Source organism: Rhinopithecus roxellana, chromosome 3 (assembly GCF_007565055.1).
Source record: "Rhinopithecus roxellana isolate Shanxi Qingling chromosome 3, ASM756505v1, whole genome shotgun sequence".
Classification (NCBI taxonomy): Eukaryota; Metazoa; Chordata; class Mammalia; order Primates; family Cercopithecidae; genus Rhinopithecus; species Rhinopithecus roxellana.
This window is the reverse complement of record NC_044551.1, coordinates 36,578,335-36,597,894: the sequence shown is the minus strand read 5'-3', so window position 1 is coordinate 36,597,894 and position 19,560 is coordinate 36,578,335. Positions and strand designations below refer to the sequence as shown.

Here is a 19,560-nt window from a genome sequence, read left to right as displayed (position 1 = left end):
ACGCCCCTTCCTTGTCGCACGGAAAGAGAACCAAAATGGAGGAGTAATAATCATGATTAAATTGAACGAGCGCAACTAATCACGCGAAGAGGGTCGCGGGAGGGCCGCCTTCCGCAAGCGTGCTTCCAGGCCTCCGCTTCCCACCTATTCGGCGGCGCCCTGTTGTTTCTGCGCCTGCGCGCTGCTTCCCGCGAGCTCACGGGCAGAGCGAACACGCACAGAGTCGCAGGGGCGCGCAAAGGGGGAGGAGCGGGCGTGATCAGGCGCGCGCGCGTCTGGAGTGACTCTAGAGAGCAGGCGAGTCGGGCGGATCGGGTGGGTAGAGTGGTGCCGTCCGGTTGTTTGGTGGGAGGTACGTAAGGCCGCTCTGGGCACGTGGGCGCCCATTTCACTGGCTCGTTCGGTTCTAGGAGCAGATCCGGGTTAGAGGGAAGAGAGCTCCGGGTCAGGGGTTGCTGTAGCCGCCGCCGTCCGGGAGTCAGCCCGCCAGCCCGCCAGCTAGCGCTTCGCGGGCCCTGCCGTTCACGGTAAGCGGGCCTGCGCTTACCGGAAAGAGGAGCGTAAGATGGAAGAGTGTGAGAGACCACTGGGGGTCTGTGGGGGAAGGGTGTGTGAGGAGAGAAACCCCAGCAAAGAGTAGTAATAATAATGGCCACCGCCACACGGTAATATTCGAGTGATATGTGCGGGGAGTTTACAAAGCACCTCATATGCTTCATTTTAACTTCTACTCCAATCGTCCAAGGTGCGTACTATTATCAAACCCATTTTACAAGATAGGAAAATTGAGGCACGAAATAGGTTAAGTAGCTTATGCAGGGACGCACACTACTACGTGGCTTGACCTGGCTTCGAACTTAGTTCTCTTAGTCCTAAGGCCCGTAATTTTAACTTTGCTTTACCAAACAAAAACAGAAGAAGAATGGCGTGTCAGGAGGAGGAGGACTGAGTGTGGTTTGAAGTGGAAAGATGATGATAAACGAGAAGAGAATGATGATGGGAGACAGAGTAGTGGGGAGGAGGACCTGAATTTGGAATCTTGCGGGCCTCCCCCTTCTAAGTCGCCGCCTCCTCCTCAGTTCTTGAGGCCCCACAACTTTTTCTTGGTGTTCTATGGCTTTAGGAATGGAGGAGCCAACTCACAGACCTGGGCCGTTCGGGTGGTTTTAAGACGTTTGAACTGCGGTTCAGTCCAGGACAGTGCCTTGAGACACTGTTTGGAGGTAGGGGAGGGTCAGAGGATCCTCTGAAACGCTGCTGCTATTTATTTCTTCAAACGTGCCACTTCCTTTTCTATCTTATCTATGCACGGCAAAGCCTTTGTTCAGTCCTCTCGAATAGGGAATTGATGTTTATTGTTTCCTTGTACACTTGGGCTTAAACAAACAAAATCAGACTCAACATTTCTTTTCCCGAGCAAGGCCTTGATTGCTTGCAGAGAAAACGTTCCGGTGGCTTTATCATTAGTTGCCCTTCAGAGCTTTCCTGTGTAAATAAGGAGTTATGTTTTGGAGAAGTTTACGCTGTAGATCAACGGGAGCCATCTGAACATAACTGCCCTGCAGGTCAGCACAGGGCAGGGACTTCAGTAATTCATAGTGGTGTGTGTGTTTGTGAAAACCTTTCCCACTTGCACAGTTTTCTATGTAGCTCATGTGGGAGTCAAGTTTTTAAGTCAGCCCGTGAGGCAAACATTGTATGTAATAAAAATTAATCCTTAAAAATTCCTTAGGAAGTTTCAACGCTTGAGATTAGCATCCTGTTTGTGACTACATGCTGGACAGTTTTTTCTTCAGTCTTGAAACTTGTTACTGCTGCTTTGGTTGTAACCCAGATGAGTAATTAGGTGACCTTTAGGGGCTGTGTTGTGGAAATAAGCGTATTTGAAAGCCATAGAGTTGTGATGTGCTGTGAGATGCTTGCACTGAGGAGGCTTAAAAGGAGGAAGACAAACCCCTATCTTAGGCTCATTTTGGAGCATGTGCTTACGAAGTGGAAAGTGGCAGGCTGAATTGCTGGTATGATGATGATGATGATTTTTTTTGAAACGTGCTCTTGCTCAGTCGCTGAGGCTGGAATGCAGTGGCGTAATCACAGCTCACTGCTGCAGCCTCGACTTCCTGGGGCTCAAGTGATCCTCCCAGCTCAGTCTCCTGAGTAACTGGGACTACAGACGCACACTACCGTGCCTGGCTAAGTTTTTGTACTTTTTGTAGAGACGGGGGGTCTCACTTTGTTGCCCAGGCTGGTCTTGAACTCCTGGGCTCAAGTGATTCTGCAACCTCAGCCTCTCAAAAGTGCTGGGATTACAGGTGTAAGCCACTGCCCTCGTCCTGCTGGTATTTAAGTTGCTATTTTATTTTATTTTTTGGCCAGCATATGTCAGTAATTTGACTTGCTAAATTAAATGTGCATAGTGTGATTCCTCTTTAATTTTTGAGTGGCATTGCATTCAGGGGCTTGCAAGCTATTGTTTACTTCCCCCACAGATCCTAGCTAACTTTGGAGCAAAAATGGCTTACATATTTTTGCCAACTGTCTGGCTTTTGCAGTCCCCATATATATGCCAGATATGTATAAGAGTGGTTAACTTTTTAAAAACCAGTTCTCTTTTAAATGGAGGTTAAAGGCGTCTTTTGGTTGTGTGGGTTTTTTTGTTGTTGTTGTTGCTTTTTTTTTTTTTTTTTTTTGAGACGGAGTCTCGCTCTGTTGCCCAGGCTGGAGTGCAGTGGCCGGATCTCAGCTCACTGCAAGCTCCGCCTCCCGGGTTTACGCCATTCTCCTGCCTCAACCTCCCGAGTAGCTGGGACTACAGGCGCCTGCCACCTCGCCCGGCTAGTTTTTTGTATTTTTTAGTAGAGACGGGGTTTCACCATGTTAGCCAGGATGGTCTCGATCTCTTGACCTCGTGATCCGCCCATCTCGGCCTCCCAAAGTGCTGGGATTACAGGCTTGAGCCACTGCGCCCGGCCTGTTGCTTTTGCTTTTATGGAAACATCTCTCAAAAACTCGGGAGTGATACACCGACTTCCTCCAAAGTAGTTATGGTTATGTTTGAAATGACACCAAAAACGAAGGTTATTATTTCAGTTAGGGAAATAAGGAGGTACCACTCATTTAACATTATATGGGTATAGAAAATGGTTTTAAGGCCTTTTGCAGGGGAGAAATCTTAAGCAAGTTTAGGAATCTAAAATTCTGAGTCGTAATATTTTCTGAATTATGGTCAGATAGTGGAATTTACTCCACATTCATTCTGAATTTCTCTCTTTTCCTGATCTTTATTGTTCTTTTGCAAGCCTGTAATAGAACAAAAACAAGAGAAGAAATATATCCTGGCTTTAAGAAGTTTCTACTATGTTTTTGGGGGGAGATACCACATAGTCTACTTAAGTTTAACTGCTATAGTTACAGAGAAAAATCTGTAGAAGTATAGGATACCTTGAATAAATGGAATCTTCAAGGGTTGCTGGCAAACCAACAGTTTGATTGCTCAGAAGTTTCTTAGAGAAATGATGCCAGTTTTGTTTTGCTCAAGATTCTCATTGTTGCATCTGCCAATCTTGAAAGTAGGAAGCAAAGATTTTCCTTGCTCTGTCCTTTGGGAACCACTTACATTCGTTTTACTGTTTCTAGGAAATTTTCTTTAAATATATACATTAGAGCCCACTATTGTGTTGTGGATCCATGCAGTGGGCTTGCCTTAGAAGTAAATGCCTTTATTTTTTGTTGTTTGTTTGTTTGTTTGGAGACTTAGTCTTGCTCTGTCGCCCAGGCTGGATTGTGGTGGCACTTCTTGTCTCACTGCAACCTCTGCCTCCTGGGTTCAAGCAGTTATCCTGCCTCAGCCTCCGGAGTAGCTGGGACTGCAGGCGCGTGACATCACAGCCAGCCAATGTTTTGTATTTTTAGTAGAGACGGAGTTTCACCATGTTAGCCAGGATGGTCTCGATCTCCTGACTTTGTGATCCGCCCGCCTGGGACTTCCAAAGTGCTGAGATTACAGGCGTGAGCCACCACACCCGACTTTTTTGTATTTTTATAACCAGGCCTCGTATGTTGTTTGCCATAATAATAACAGCATTAGTCAGACACCCAATCATGATGAATTTTTTTCTCACAGAATACTTTCCCCTCCCTAATTTTTCTCTTGGAAAATATACCATGAATCATTCTGTTTCTGGCTGAATGTTTTATACCAGCCATCTTTAGTCCTACTGTTGAATTGCTGCATAGTTTCTTTTTAATTTATGTGTTTAAAAGTAAATACTGCCCGGTGGATCACGAGGTCAGGAGTTCAAGACCAGCCTTGCCAGTATAATGAAACCGCATCTCTACTAAAATACAAAAATTAGCTGGGCGTGGTGGCGCACACCTGTAGTCCCAGCTACTCGGGTAGCTGAGGCAGGAGAATCGCACCCAGGAGGCAGAGGTTGCAGTGAGCCAGGAGTGCACCACTGCACGCCAGCCTGGGCGAGTAGAGCGAGACTCCATCTCAGAAAAAAAAAAAAGTAAATACTAACTCAAATTCTGATTTTCGTTGTGGTTTTTAGGGTTCAGATTAGCAAGTGGGATTGTTTTCTACCACTTAAATCCCTCACTTCATGCTCTGTTTGCACAAATCTAAAGAGGCACTGGTCTATCTAAAGAGACGCTGGTATTGTTAATTGCCTCTAGTTATATTTGACTTTTGGATTGTAGAGAAAAATAATTTCCTTTTGTGGGTTGGGGGAAGAATCCCATGCCAGTATTCATCATATGGATACAAAGGCTTGAGTGTGAGAGTTTAGGTCCACATTCTTTCAGGCTTTCAGAGATCTCAGGTACATTGAAAATGGCTAAGGTGATTCCTTTAGGACTGTTCACATGATTTGGTCTCTGTGCAAAGTGATATGAAAGTCATGGATAAGAGCATATTTGTGGTAACTGGGGATTATTTTGGTCTAGTCTACAGAGAGCTGAAAAACTAGGGTAGTGGTTTCACTTCTGTGGCAGAGGACTGCTGGGCGAAGTTTCAGTAACCTCAGTTTCTTCAAGAAAGAACCGTGTGTGTGTGTGCGTGTGTATGCATGTGTTTGTGTGTGTTGACAAGAGTTTCCCCATCATATAAAATGGAGAATAAATATAATCTTAATGTTTTAAACTAATGAAGTGATTGTAAAATACTATTTTGATGTCTTTGTTTTGTTGACATCTTATGTGTATATAAACTTACATGATTTTAAAATGTTTTAAAATCTAGATCAGATCAAACATTGTCTGGCTTGCACTGTAAAACTAGTTAGCTGAAGACTTCTCAGGTTTCTTCAGGATGCCTGCAGCACTTGTGGAGAATAGCCAGGTTATCTGTGAAGTATGGGCCAGTAATCTAGAAGAAGAGATGAGGAAGATCCGAGAAATCGTGCTCAGTTACAGTTATATTGCCATGGTAAGGAGCTCTACTTTGACTCACCTTCTTTTTTACTCTTAGAGATGGGGTCTTGCTCTGTTGCCCAGGCTGGAGTGGCTATTCACAGATGCAATCAATCATAGCTCACTGCAGCCTTGAACTCCTGTGCTCAAGCAGTCTTCCCACCTCACCTTTGCAGGTTGCTGGGACTGCAAGCTCATACCACCATGCCCAGCTTGACTCACCATCTTATATGGATGGGTTGAGGGAATGTTTAATTTGAGATTTTGAAAAGAATGAGTATGTTCCACTAAAGCCATTGTGAATTAAACCTGACGGAAGGTTGTGTTGCTTTATGAAATATCAAGGTAGCCAGTGTCTCTGAGAAGGATGTAACCTCTAGTATCTTAGATTTTTTTGTAACATTATTCTGTTTGAAAGTCTTTAAAGCAGAAGTTACATCAACCCCCAGGGCCCATCTGTTCCACAGATATGGTGAATTTGACTATACAATGTTTATTCAAAATTAAAAAAATTTATTGCCAGCATTTAAAAGTCAATAGAACTCAGTAGAATTCCAGATTTCTGGCATCTCTGAAAAAAAGTAGGAAGACCTGGCAATACATGTTATCTACTCCTGCCTGACACTGGCTGGAGAAAGAGATGAGTATTGTGGTAATATTAAGAGCCTCCTGTAGAGGGGCATGTGCTCTCTGCTTTACTTTATTTCATACTGAAGTAACAACTTCAGTATGAAAATGTTACTTGTACCATTTTCATACCTAGCTGACTTTACTCCTTTACATTAGCTGCTTGGAATTTGTGACTCCTGCTTTAGAAATTATAGAGTTAAGTCTGTAGCTTGGTATTCAGAGCTCCTTCCAGTCTTTTCACTCAAGCTAAGCCTGTCTCTTTATATTTTTTTCTGAATGGCTGTTTCACTTCCCTGTATTTGTATTTTTATTCATATATTGTTCTCAACCTAGAATGTTCTTTTTTTTTTTTTTTTTTTTTTTTGAGACGGAGTCTCGCTCTGTCTCCCAGGCTGGAGTGCAGTGGCCGGATCTCAGCTCACTGCAAGCTTCGCCTCCCGGGTTTACGCCATTCTCCTGCCTCAGCCTCCCGAGTAGCTGGGACTACAGGCGCCCGCCACCTCGCCCGGCTAGTTTTTTAAATTTTTTTAGTAGAGACGGGGTTTCACCGTGTTAGCCAGGATGGTCTCGATCTCCTGACCTCGTGATCCGCCCGTCTCGGCCTCCCAAAGTGCTGGGATTACAGGCTTGAGCCACCGCGCCCGGCCTCAACCTAGAATGTTCTTAATTGACTGCATACTACCTGTAGTTACTCAACTGTTTCTGTTGACATTCTGCTTATTCAGGATCAAGTTGTTGTGCGAAGCTTCATGATTCTAGTGCTTCTTTAGTAGATATCAACAAGATCAGTATTTTAAGATAGGATTTTGGCTGGTCGTGTTGGCTAATGCCTGTAATCTGTGCACTTTGGGAGGCCGAGGCAGGTGGATCACTTGAGACCAGCCTGGGCAACATGGTGAAACCCCATCTCTACAGAAAATACAATAATTAGCTGGGTGTGGTAGCACAGACCTGTAGTTCCAGCTACTTAGGGAGGCTGAGGTAGGAGGATTAATTGCACTTGTGAGGTTGAGGCTGTAGTGAGCTGTGATTGTGCCACTGCCCTGCAGCCTGGGTGACAGAGACATATCAACCCTATCTCAAAAAAAAAAAACACAAAAAGAATTTTGTGCCCAAGTTTGGGGCTTGTCACATAACTTTTATAAATGGAGGTAAAATTTTATTTATGAATTACCAATTCAGCATCCACTGTTTTCTGAAACCTTGTGATGAGAGACTTTTTCCTTTTCCAGGACACAGAATTTCCAGGTGTTGTGGTGCGACCAATTGGTGAATTTCGTAGTTCCATAGATTACCAGTATCAGCTTCTGCGGTGCAATGTTGACCTTTTAAAAATTATCCAGCTGGGCCTTACATTCACAAATGAGAAGGGAGAATATCCTTCTGGAATCAATACTTGGCAGTTCAATTTCAAATTTAACCTTACGTAAGTGATTTCTAAATAATTTTGTTAATTTTAAGTTTTGTTTTCACTGAATCCAGGTAGGTGTTGGATAGAGCGGTCAAGCAGAGGATGGAATAGGGAATCTCAGCAAGTGAAGTCCTGCTTAAAGAACTGCAGCAGCTCAATAATGAAAAGATAAACAACCCAACTAAAAATGTGCAAAAGATTTGAATAGACTTCTTGAAAGATAACGTACAGATGGCCAGTAAGCACATGAAAAGATGCTCAACATCATTAGTCATGAGGGAAATGCAAATTAAACCCACATTGGGATACCACTTCACACCCACTAGAATGGCTGTAGTCAAAAAGACATAATAAGTGTTGTTGAAGGTATGGAGAAAATTGGAACCCTCATACATTGCTGCTGGGAATATAGAATTTTGGGGGAAATTCTGGAAAATAGTTTTGCAGTTCCTGAAAATGTTAAACATAGAGTTGCCATATGAGCTAGCAATTCCACTCTTAGGCGGTGGAAGATTCCATGGTATGTATATACCACATTTTGTTTATTCATCTATTGATAGACACTTGGGTTTCTTCTACCTCTTGGCTGTTGTGAATATTGCCACTATGAACATGTGTGTGCAAATATTTCTTCAAGGTCTTGCCTTCAGTTCTTTTGGATATATACCCAGGAATTTTAATTTTTTTTTTATACCCAGGAATTTTAAAAGAAAATTTGGGGGAGACTGTCATTTTGCTGATTGCATAGTGATGTTAGTGTACTTCCTATCATATCCTGCTTTGTTTAACTGGGCATCAGGAGTGTTTCATGACTTAGGAGTAATCTTTTTTTCCTGTGAAGACAGGGTCTTGCTTTGTCACCCAGGCTAGAGTGCAGTGGTGCGAACATGGCTCATTGCAGCCTCAATCTCCCAGGCTCAAGTGATCCTCCCACATCAGCCCCCCAAGTAGCTGGGACTACAGGTGCATGCCACCATGCCTGGCTAATTTTTTGTAGAAAGTGATCAGCCCGCTTTGACCTCCCAAAGTGCTGGGATTACAGGTGTGAGCCATTGTGCCTTCAAGGAACAACTTTTTTGTTGTTGTCGTATGTTTTGGAAATTTCCTTTGGATCCAAATTATGTTTTGGATAATTTTGGGAGATCATCTGGATCTTTCCTTTAGCTGCATTTTTTAGTTTATTGTCAAAGCCTGTAAAAAAAAAAAGCCTGTAAGTTTGTACCATAAAAATAATATAATACAAGGAAGAAAAATGAGTTATTTCATAGTGGTTTGAGTATGTTTGGATTTAAAATAATGTTTACTTGCAGCTGGGTGTGGTGGCTCACACCTGTAATTCCAGCACTCTGGGAGGCTGAGGTGGGTGGATGGATGGATCACGTGAGGCCAGGAGTTCAAGACCAGCCTGCCCAGTGTGGTGAAACCCTATCTCTACTAAAAATACAAAAAGCCAGGTGTGCTGGTGGATGCCTGTAATCCCAGCTACTTAGGAGGCTGAGGTGGGAGGATCACTTGAACCCAGGAGGCGGAGGCTGCAGTGAGTCGAGATAGTGCCACTGCATTCCATCCTAGGTGACAGAGTGAGACTGCCTCAATAAAAAGAAAAAAGAAATAATGTTTACTTGGGATTGAAGCCTAGTTATAATAAAACAAAAAAATAATGTTTTTATTTAAATGGAAAAGAAACTTGTGATTCAACACTGGTTTTAATTTAGTGGAAAAAAATCAAGATTGCAGTGGTTTTCTTATTGTCTAACCCAAGTTTATATGAAAAGCAAGTGAAAGTCTAGTGGAACAGGATTTGTTTAGCTTATTTCCTTACTTTTGTGTTACATGGTATTATAAATAATTCATGTGGTTGAATTAATGGATATATCTTTACAGTGGAATATTATGCCAGTGTTACAATGGATGAGTACTGATTTGTAAAGATGGTCTGTGATGTAGAGATGTAAGAGATCTAGGTGTGTATGTGTAGATAGATAAAATAGTTTGGAAAGAGCTATAAACGAAGGTGTTGTATCTATGGGGTAGCACTAGAAGAACATTAATTTTTTCAATTTTTTTCATAACAGAGTCTTTTAGATAATCATCTGTATACCAAGTAATAACATGTTACAAGTTATTTAATTCTGTCATCTAGTAATTTTGATTAAGAGAAACTAAAAGTAGCTCAAACAATTACACTGGTATTCATTGTTTGAACCATTAGCAGGAATAGACTACTTTAAGACTGGCTGTTGCTTCATATGGGTTACAAATAACTATTTGCTACTTTTTCATAGATAAAGCCCCTGACCTTCATGGAAGCATTAGGGAAAAAGAAAACTTAATTTCTTTCCTTCTTCAAAGAACTTTTTCCTTTCACTAGATATAAGAAAGAAAAAGTCAACAATGATACATGTGTTGCTTGAGCTAAAAGACATAGGAAAACAGACAACACATACCCATTACATTTCTATGAAATACGAGGTAAAGAGAAAATTTTTTAAATGTCGTTTTTAAAATATAAAAGCTTTAGTTGAGTTGTAAGTCTGTACAAAGAAGCTGGATTTGCTACTCTCCAAGAAGTGAAGGGACCTGCTATGTAATATACAGAAATCTTTTACTTCCTTTTCTTTTCTTCTTTTTTTTATATTTTTATTTTTATTTTTATTTGAGACAGAGTCTTGCTCTGTCACCCAGGCTAGAGTGCAGTGGCACAATCTCAGCTCACTGTAACCTGTGCCTCCTGGGTGCAAGCAATTCTCCTGCCTCAGCCTCCCGAGTAGCTGGGATTACAGGCATGCCCACCACCGTGCCTGGCTAATTTTTTTTTTTTTTTTTTTTTTTTTAGTAGAGATGGGATTTCACCATGTTGGCCAGGCTGGTCTTGAACTCCTGACCTTGTGATCCACCCGCCTTGGCCTCCCAAAGTGCTGGGATTACAGGCGTGAGCCATCACGCCCCACCTGTTTACTGCCTTTTCTTTTTTTCGTTTTTGGTTTTTTTTTTTTTTTTTTTTTTTGAGATGGTGTCTCGCTTTGTCACCCAGGCTGGAGTGCAGTGGCGTGATCTCGGCTCACTGCAACCTCTGCCTCCCAGGTTCAAGCAATTCTCTGCTTCAGCCTCCCGAGTAGCTGGGATTACAGGTGCCCACCACCATGCCTGGCTAATTTTTGTATTTTTAGTAGAGATGGGTTTCACCATCTTGGCCAGGCTGGTCTTTAACTCCTGACCCTTGTGATCCACCCACCCTGGCCTCCCAAAGTGCTAGGATTACAGGTGTGAGCCACCGCACGCGACCTGTTTACTTCCTTTTCATAGGAATGTAACTTGAGCTTTGCCAAAGCTTTATGTTCCCTGAGGTCATCTAAAATGCCGGTTCATGGAACAGGCACTTCTTTCTCCCACTCCTTTCCATTTATGCTGTAGTTTTCATGGATTTCTGGCCAATGTCACAGAGGCCAAGAGGCTACCCAAGGCTTTTTCTGCCATAAGTAGGTCTGGAGGCTGGTCCTTTTCTGGGCTTCCTATGCCACTTGAGTGCTGCAGCTACTGGGATTCCAGGGCTGTGGCTTCCTTGACCTGGACCGCTTCCTCTTTCTGCAGGTGGTACTGTTAAGTTTCATCCTCAGCTGCTCCTTTGATCTGCTTCAGCCTCTGGGTCTTTTGCTCACGTGCTTTGGATACCTTCTCAGTGGCACATTTCTCGGCCCACAGCAGCTGCTAGAACCCCTGAGACTGACTGGCCATGGTGGTGGTGACTCTGAGACTGAGGCAAGCAGCCTGAATCAGCTGGAAGGCTCATCGGGTCATCTTAGCTGGCTGCCCACCATCTGTGCCTCAATATTTTTTTGTTGATTTTTTTTTTTTTTTTTTTTTGAGATGGAGTTTCGCTCTTGTTGCCCAGGCTGGAGTGCAACGGCACTATCTCGGCTCACCGCAACCTCTGCCTCCCAGGTTCAAGTGATTCTCCCACCTCAGCATCCTGAGTAGCTGGGATTACAGGCATGCGCCACCATGCCCGGCTAATTTTGTATTTTTAGTAGAGACGGGCTTTCTCCACATTGGTCAGGCTGGTCTTGAACTCCCAGCCTCAGGTGATCTGCCCACCTTGGCCTCCCAAAGTGCTGGGATTATAGGTGTGAGCCACTGCACCCGGCTTTTTTTTTTTTTTTTTAAGTTTATTTATTTATTTATTTATTTTGTTGAGACAGAGTCTCACTCTGTCGCCCAGGCTGGAGTGCAGTGGCTGGATCTCAGTTCACTGCAAGCTCCGCCTCCCGGGTGTAAGCCATTCTCCTGCCTCAGCCTCCCGAGTAGCTGGGACTACAGGCCCCCGCCACCTCGCCTAGCTAGTTTTTTGTATTTTTTAGTAGAGACGGGGTTTCACCATGTTAGCCAGGATGGTCTCGATCTCCTCACCTTGTGATCCGCCCGTCTTGGCCTCCCAAAGTGCTGGGATTACAGGCTTGAGCCACCGCGCCCGGCCTATTTATTTTTTTTTGAGACAGAGTCTTGTTCTGTTCCCTAGGCTGGAGTACAGTGGTGCCATCTTGGCTCACTGCAAACTTTGCCTCCTGGGTTTAGGTGATTCTTAGGCCTCAACTTCCTGAGTAGCTGGGATTACAGGGGCACACCACCACGTCCGACTAATTTTTGTTTTTTTTTTTTTGAGATAGAGTCTCGCTCTGTCATCAGGCTGAAGCGCAGTGGCGCGACCTTGGCTCACTACAACCTCTGCCTCCTGGATTCAAGCGAGTCTCCTGCCTCAGGCTCCCAAGTAGCTGGGACTACAGGTGCATGCCACCACGCCCAGCTAATTTTTGTGGTTTTAGTAGAGACAGGGTTTCACCATGTCAGCCAGGATGGTCTTGATCTCTTGACCTTGTGATCTGCCCACCTTGGCCTCCCAAAGTTCTGGGATTACTGGCATGAACCACTGTGCCCGGCCTAATTTTTGTATTTTTAGTAGAGACAGGGTTTCACCATGTTGGCCAGGCTGGTTCGAACTTTTGGCCTCAAGTGATCCGCCTGTCTCAGCCTCCCAAAGTGCTGGTATTACAGGTGTGAGCTACCATGCCCAGCCTGTTTATTTTATTTTTGAGACAGGATCTTGTGCTGTCACCCAGACTAGAGTGCAATGGTGTGAGCCCCCTCCAGTTCTTGACCTCAAGCAATCTTCTCACCTCAGCCTCCGGAGTAGTTGGGACTACAGGTGCATACCACCATGCCTGGCTAATCTGTGTGTGTGTGGTGTGTGTGTGTGTGTGTGTGTGTGTGTGTGTGTGTGTGTGGTGGTTTTCTTTTCTTTTCTTTTCTTTTTTTTGAGATGGAGTCTTGCTCTGTTGCCCAGGCTGGTCTGGAACTCCTGGCCTCAGGTGATCTTCCTGCCTTGGCCTTGCAGAGTGCTGGGATTACAGGCGTGCACCACTGTGACTGGTCTTTTTTTTTTTTTTTTTTTTTTTCAAATAATGAGCAAATATATACCTATTATAATTAGGAAATTTAGTTTATGGAAGAAAATCTCATTATCTGTCACAGAAATATGATGATCTACTCTGCATGCTTGTTTGAATGTTGGAAAGAGTGAATTGATCTATTAAGTTAGGAAAAGCATTTCAAAATTACTTGTACTATAAGTATAAGGTGGTGGTAATATTGTGGCCACTTCTGTTTCATTATTCACCAGTTAATAAATAAACACCTTGTTTTTTAGAGAGGACATGTACTCCCAGGATTCCATAGATCTCCTTGCTAACTCAGGACTACAGTTTCAGAAGCATGAAGAGGAAGGGATTGACACACTGCACTTTGCAGAACTGCTTATGACGTCAGGAGTGGTTCTCTGTGACAATGTCAAATGGCTTTCATTTCATAGGTCAGTCCTAGGGAATGTGTATTTCTCTCTCACTTTGGGCTGCACTGGAGCAGGGAACTGAATTCTTAGTCATTTTTGAAGTCCTAGTGACTGTTCTGTTCATCAGCAGCAGTCAGAAGTTGAATTGGTACTTGTCGCCCATGTTTCAGTTTTTCAGAAAATACTGGGGCTTATATACTGGTTTGTTTCACACGGTATTTGGCTTTATCATGTGGCTATCAGTGGGTTTAATTCCAAGTGGGAATGTGGTGGGTGGAGAGGGTCACAGTACTTGGTTATCTTTTAAATGGCTGTCCCCAGAGTTTCTTAGGTACTTGAAAGCCAGATTCTCCTTATTTTAACTTCTCAGTACTTTTGGATTTTTGGTGAATCAAATCCATAGTTAAAACCTTTGGGTACTTTTTTATATCTCCCATATTAGTCTGTTAGGTTGTTATTAGAAAGTTCAGATTATAGGCCAGGCACGGTGGCTCACACTTGTAATTCCAGCAATTTGGGAGGCTGAGGCAGGCGGATCACCTAAGGTCAGGAGTTCGAGACCAGCCTGGCCACCATGGCAAAACCCTGTTTCTACTAAAAATACAAAAATTAGCCAGGCATGGTGGCGGGTGCCTGTAATCCCAGCTACTTGGGAGACTGAGGCAGGGATAATTGCTTGAACCCGGGAGGTGAAGGTTGCAGTGAGCCGAGATCGCGCCATTGTACTCCAGCCTGGGCGACAGAGCGAGACTCTGTCTCAAAAAAAAAAAAAAAAAAAAAAAAAGATTCAGATTATAGTATGATAAACTACTCAGAAAAAGTGAAAGTTCTTAACACGAAGTAGCATTTACAAACTTTGAGAAATAAAATGGTTGAACACTGGGGCCTGATAACTGCTGCTTTTTTAACCTCTGTGGTTTATTCTCTCCTTGTAGTGGCTATGATTTTGGCTATATGGTAAAGTTGCTTACAGATTCTCGTTTGCCAGAAGAGGAACATGAATTCTTTCATATTCTGAACCTTTTCTTCCCATCCATTTATGATGTGAAATACCTGATGAAGAGTTGCAAAAATCTTAAGGTATATGATGTTTTTCTTAATACCAATAACAAAAATAAGGACAGAAAAAAAGCTGACTTTGCTTTATTGTTATGTGTTCAGCATGCATTATTGAGTACTAGATGCCAGTATAGTGGTAGACAGGGTATAATATAAAGCTGATTTGCACAGATATTTGTGTGGCCATGAAGGGAACCCTCTGCTTCTGTCATCTTAAGGCAGGCATTCTTCACTCGAGGCCCATGAACCTAATGAAAAGGTATAAATGCTGTTTGTTAGGGATGGGGTCTGTGGTGTAACAGATTCTCAGAGGGGTTCTTAACTCTAGAAAGTTTTAGAACTTGGTACCCTAATAAATTGTTGACATAGAGCTTTGCTGTCTAGAATTAGAGTGAGATTTACTATTTCCTCAGCCTTGCAATTCTGATTTTAAAGGCAGAGGTCTGGCAAAATTAACAATATGGAAAGGAGCAAAATATAGGATGTAGCACAATATAGCATTTGGAAAAAGGGAAGAAAAGAGCTAAAAAGAGGTTACTAAGGCCTGTTAAATAAATGGCCTGTCCCCATTTCTTGCTAGAATTTAGTGAACTCGTAACTGCACTTAGTTGACTCCAGTAGAGGCATGTTGGGTCTTTAATATTATCTTTGTTTTTCATATATCTCCAGGGAGGTCTTCAGGAAGTTGCTGATCAGTTGGATTTGCAAAGGATTGGAAGGCAGCACCAGGCAGGCTCAGACTCACTGCTGACAGGAATGGCTTTCTTTAGGATGAAAGAGGTAAACTTCCTCGAATGTGATCACAGGCCTCTTGGCAGTAACTTAATGAAGACTGGTCTGTTGTGTGGGCTGAGGTTTGCTGAACATGTGTATTTATTTATTTATTTATTTATTTATTTATTTATTTATTTATTTATTTATTTATTTATTTAAGATGAAGCCTTACTCTGTCACCCAGGCTGGAGTGCAGTGGTGTGATCTCGGCTCACTGCAATGTCCACCTCCCGGGTTCAAGCTTTTCTTCTGCCTCGGCCTCCTGAGTAGCTGGGATTATAGGTGCCCGCCACCGTACTCTGCTAATTTTTGTATTTTTAGTAGACACGGGGTTTTGCCATGTTGGCCAGGCTGCTTCAAACTCCTGACCTCAGGTGACCCATCTGCCTCGGCCTCCCAAAGTGCTGGGATTACAGGCGTGAGCCATGGTGCCTGGCTGAATTTTTTGTATTTTTAGTAGACACAGGGTTTCACTATGCTGGCCAGGCTGGTCTCGAACCCCTGACCTCAGATGATCCGCCTGCCTTGGCCTCCCAAAGTGCTGGGATTACAGGCGTGAGCCACTGAGCCCGGTCACACTGATTTTTTTTTAGCAAGTTGATGGCCACTTTGAAAATGGTTGTTTTTCGTTACGGTGTTTAGCATGTCACATGTTTGAGAGGCGAAAGCAGCATTTTGACATGAGAGCCACTTTCTAGTAACCAAGTATGCTTGAGCACACCCAAGTCCAGAACTTGGTGTTCTTGGTAACTCTAATCTTTTCAGTTATTTGCTTTGTTTTTGATTCCTGTAATACAAATATATTTGTTAGGCCACCCACTGACATTATGGTAAGTTCTGTCAATTATTATTAAATAAATACTATATTGAGTTTACTATAACCCTTTAGTAAAAAGACTCTTAATTTCTTCTTTTAGTTTCTTTACTCACTGACTCAGGTTTTAAAATGTATTTGAAGATGTAGAAGGAGTAAGACGCTGCTTTGAAAAATTAAAATACCGATTTTGTTGACACTTTTGAGGAACGGATCAGATTAATTGATCTGTAGACATGGATCTCCTTTTTAGAGCTAAGATTGTAGAGAGGGAGAGTACGTTTCCTCTTTGTTACTCTTAATTATAAACAACTGTTACCATGTGTTGGTAAATGTTCTAGGTTAGTGGTTCTCAACTAGGGATGATTTTGCCCTGGAGGGTACATTTGTTAATATCTGTACATAAGTTTGGTTGTCACAATCTGGTGGGGGAGGGTGGTGTGCTACTTGTCAGGAATGCTGCTAAACATCCTATGATACACTGGACAAGTTCCCCCAAATAATTATCCTGCCCCAGCAGTGCCACAATAGAGAGATCTTGCTTTAAGTGCTTACTGTTTGTTATCTCATTCCTCATAATAACCCTATTGTCCTGTTTATAGATAGGGAACTGTGGCTTAAAAGGAGTTTAAATGACTTTGCCAAGGTCAAGTGAGTCCGTCTGAATCCAGAGCCTAAGCTCTTAACCATTGCTTTGCTTGTTAAAGACAAGGGAGCAGTTGCATTAAACAGCAGCAGCAGCAGCAGCACAGAGATACTGGCAGTAAAAGAATACATGGAAAGTATGTCTGTTCAGATAGGAGAGCCTTTCTCCTGCAGAGAAAGGAGCATGAAAAGACTGCATTAAAAGGAAAGGTTTAGGCTGGGTATGGTGGCTCACACCTGTAATCCCAGCACTTTGGGAGGCCGAGGCAAGTGGATCACTTGAGGTCAGGAGTTCCAGACCAGCCTGACCAACATGGCGAAACCTGCCTCTATTAAAAGTACAAAAATTAGCCAGGTATGATGACATGCACCTGTAATCCCAGCTACTCGGGAGGCTGAGGCAAGGGAATCACTTGAGCCTGGGAGGCGGAGGTTTCAGTGAGTAAAACCATGTCTGCTTTTTTTTTTTTTTTTTTTGAGATGGAGTCTTGCATTGTTCCCCAGGCTGGAGTACAGTGGCGCAATCTCAGTTCACTGCAACCTCTGCCTCCTGGGTTCAAGCAGTTCTCTGCCTCAGCCTCCCAAGTAGCTGGGATTACAGGTGCCCACCACCATGCCTGGCTGATTTTTTGTAATTGTAGTAGAGACGGGGTTTCACCATCTTGGCCAGGCTGGTCTTGAACTCCTGACCTCGTAATCCACCTGCTTTGGCACCCCAAAGTGCTCGTATTACAGGCGTGAGCCACTGTGCCCAGCTGAATCTTTCTATGCTATTAGTTTTTTTTTTCTAGTTTGGTATATTTTCAGGGCTTTAGGAAGGCTGGGAGGTACTGATGTGGTAGTGGTTTTTCTCTTTTTTGAGATGGAATCTCACTGTGTTACCCAGGCTGGAGTGCAGTGGCACGATCTTGGCTCACTGCAGCCTCTGCCTCCTGGGCACAAGTGATTCTTCCGCCTCACCCTCCCAGGTAGCTGGGATTACAGGCGTGTGCCACCATGCCCGGCTCATTTTTGTAGTTTTAGTAGAGATAGGGTTTTGCCATGTTGGCCAGGCCGGTCTCGACCTCCTGACCCCAAGTGATCTGCCCGCCTCAGCCTCACAAAGTGCTGGGATTACAGGCATGAGCCATTGTGCCTGGCCAGGTGTGATAGTGTTTATACTTGTCATGACTCCTAGCATAATTCTCACCATGGTTCTCTGTCCCATTCTTCAGTTGTTTTTTGAGGACAGCATTGATGATGCCAAGTACTGTGGACGGCTCTATGGCTTAGGCACAGGAGTGGCCCAGAAGCAGAATGAGGATGTGGACTCTGCCCAGGAGAAGATGAGCATCCTGGCGATTATCAACAACATGCAGCAGTGATGGCGCCAGGCTCTGCAGGTTGGGCCTGATCCCAGAGTGGTGCTTACTGTGCTGACTGTGTACTTATCTTCCCCAAGAGAAAATGCTTCTTTTGAGCAAACTGTACCTACCATCTGCATTGAGCAGAAAGACTTTTGTTTTACTGAAGACAAAAGATGTCTTTATTTTAGACCCAGAAGAGAGGAGTTTGCTCTGAATTTGTAAATAAGTCTTCCCCATTCCTCATCCCCGAGCCTCTCCTCTCTGGTTGCCTCCTGCCACCAGCATCCATGGCTCATTTGACACCTTTTTAAATATCCAGGACAAGTCTGAAACAAGCTAGTAAAATGTATATAACTCTTACCTGTTATCATTCTTTTTCTTTTAAATTTGTTGCTAATCTCTGATAATGAAGATTCTTACTCTGATTCTCAGCTGAGCTGTGAGGGCTTCCAGGGAAAATGGAACAAAATGGTGTTCTTATGTAATGGGTTATAAATACTGAGTCTTCCTTTCCTTTTCTGACCCTTCTCGAGGACATTTGCTTTCCTCACACTTTTGTAGTCTTTTTTTTTTTCCTTTTTTTTATTTTTATTTTTTTTGTAGTCTTTCTTTACATATTCTATATGAATTGCTCTGTGCTGAAATTTGAAGACCAGATAATGAAACTTAAAAGCAAACAATTTTACTGAATCTGTGTACCCTTCATTCATGAGAACTCCAGAATGAGTGTTGACCACTGAAGCATCTTTTAAGTCTGTGTTCCATTGTGCCACTCAGGTTTGCCGTCACATACGCATCATCTGAAATCATTTGAAATTTTTGTACAATAAAATATCTTGGATTTGATCCCAAATGAAACTAGTAAGATCAGATTTTTGGGTCATGTCTATTGTATTTTCAATAATGTGATTTCAGATAGTCATCTGGATTCTCCCACTTCTCTATTTTCTCTACTTTTCCTTCCAGCAAACCTGAAACATTAGGGAGATGGTTTAATGTGAGTACCAGGAATGTCTTTAAAAAGCTAGAGTGGTTACGTTTAATCAGGCAGTAAGATAATTTGGGTTCTTGACTTGTTTTGGAGTAATATCCCACAACTGGGGTAGGAAGCTCAGGACTTTTTTTTTTTTTTTTTAAAGCTAGTCGTTTCAAAAGTATATTGTATTTTTTTGAATGACCACAGTATGGACAATTTCAAAAACCAAAACCCCCTTTGGATTGGTGGAAATAAAAACTGGTAACTCACTCAGGTGAATGAATGGTCTTGCATTTTAAAAGCTTATGGGAAACTCAATTTGAAATGATTAAAAAATGTCAAGTATTATAAGCTGGTATTTAAGATGCTTGTAAATATTATTTATGTTTTTAATTTTGTAAAATAAAGATTTTTTTTTAACCACTGGCATTGAGGTTTGGTCTTTCATAGGTTTGGATTGCTGGCTCTGGAAGATGGTCATTTGCCATCAGTGAAATAAGAGCATCTTGCCTCCATTGTCCCCAAGTTGGCTTACATACAAAATATCACTTGGTGGAGGGTGGGGGGGTGGGTGCGGGAATAAAAAAAAATATATCACTTGGTAGGAAGCTTTTCATGAGCACCTGTGTAAATGGAATTGTCTCTTCATGT

At 42.9% G+C, this 19,560-nt stretch overlaps 1 protein-coding gene across 7 annotated transcripts; it reads left to right on the top strand.

Moving 5' to 3' along the window:
- Positions 1 to 288: 288 nt before the first annotated feature.
- On the top strand, positions 289 to 19,338 carry CNOT8 (CCR4-NOT transcription complex subunit 8). 7 transcript variants are annotated; one of them, XM_030927522.1, is made up of 8 exons: positions 377 to 527; positions 1,124 to 1,223; positions 5,243 to 5,428; positions 7,275 to 7,468; positions 13,155 to 13,316; positions 14,231 to 14,375; positions 15,024 to 15,134; positions 17,802 to 19,338. In XM_030927522.1, the coding sequence occupies exons 3-8, from the start codon at positions 5,312 to 5,314 to the stop codon at positions 17,949 to 17,951; spliced, it is 879 nt and encodes a 292-aa protein (XP_030783382.1). In that variant the 5' UTR covers positions 377 to 527; positions 1,124 to 1,223; positions 5,243 to 5,311; the 3' UTR covers positions 17,952 to 19,338. The 7 variants fall into 7 exon arrangements, with proteins under 7 accessions (XP_010358846.1, XP_010358847.1, XP_030783385.1 ...); XM_010360544.2 differs by lacking the exon at positions 1,124 to 1,223 and having other exon boundaries at positions 289 to 527; XM_030927521.1 differs by lacking the exons at positions 377 to 527; positions 1,124 to 1,223 and adding an exon at positions 539 to 745.
- The last annotated feature ends 222 nt before the right edge of the window (positions 19,339 to 19,560 follow it).

Excerpts from the sequence above, each read along its gene's own strand:
- CNOT8 (XM_010360544.2), top strand. The coding sequence starts at position 5,312 with ATGCCTGCAGCACTTGTGGAGAATAGCCAGGTTATCTGTGAAGTATGG. Across the intron at positions 7,469-13,154 it reads AATTTCAAATTTAACCTTAC|AGAGGACATGTACTCCCAGG; the intron begins GTAAGTGATTTC and ends CTTGTTTTTTAG. Across the intron at positions 14,376-15,023 it reads AGAGTTGCAAAAATCTTAAG|GGAGGTCTTCAGGAAGTTGC; the intron begins GTATATGATGTT and ends ATATATCTCCAG.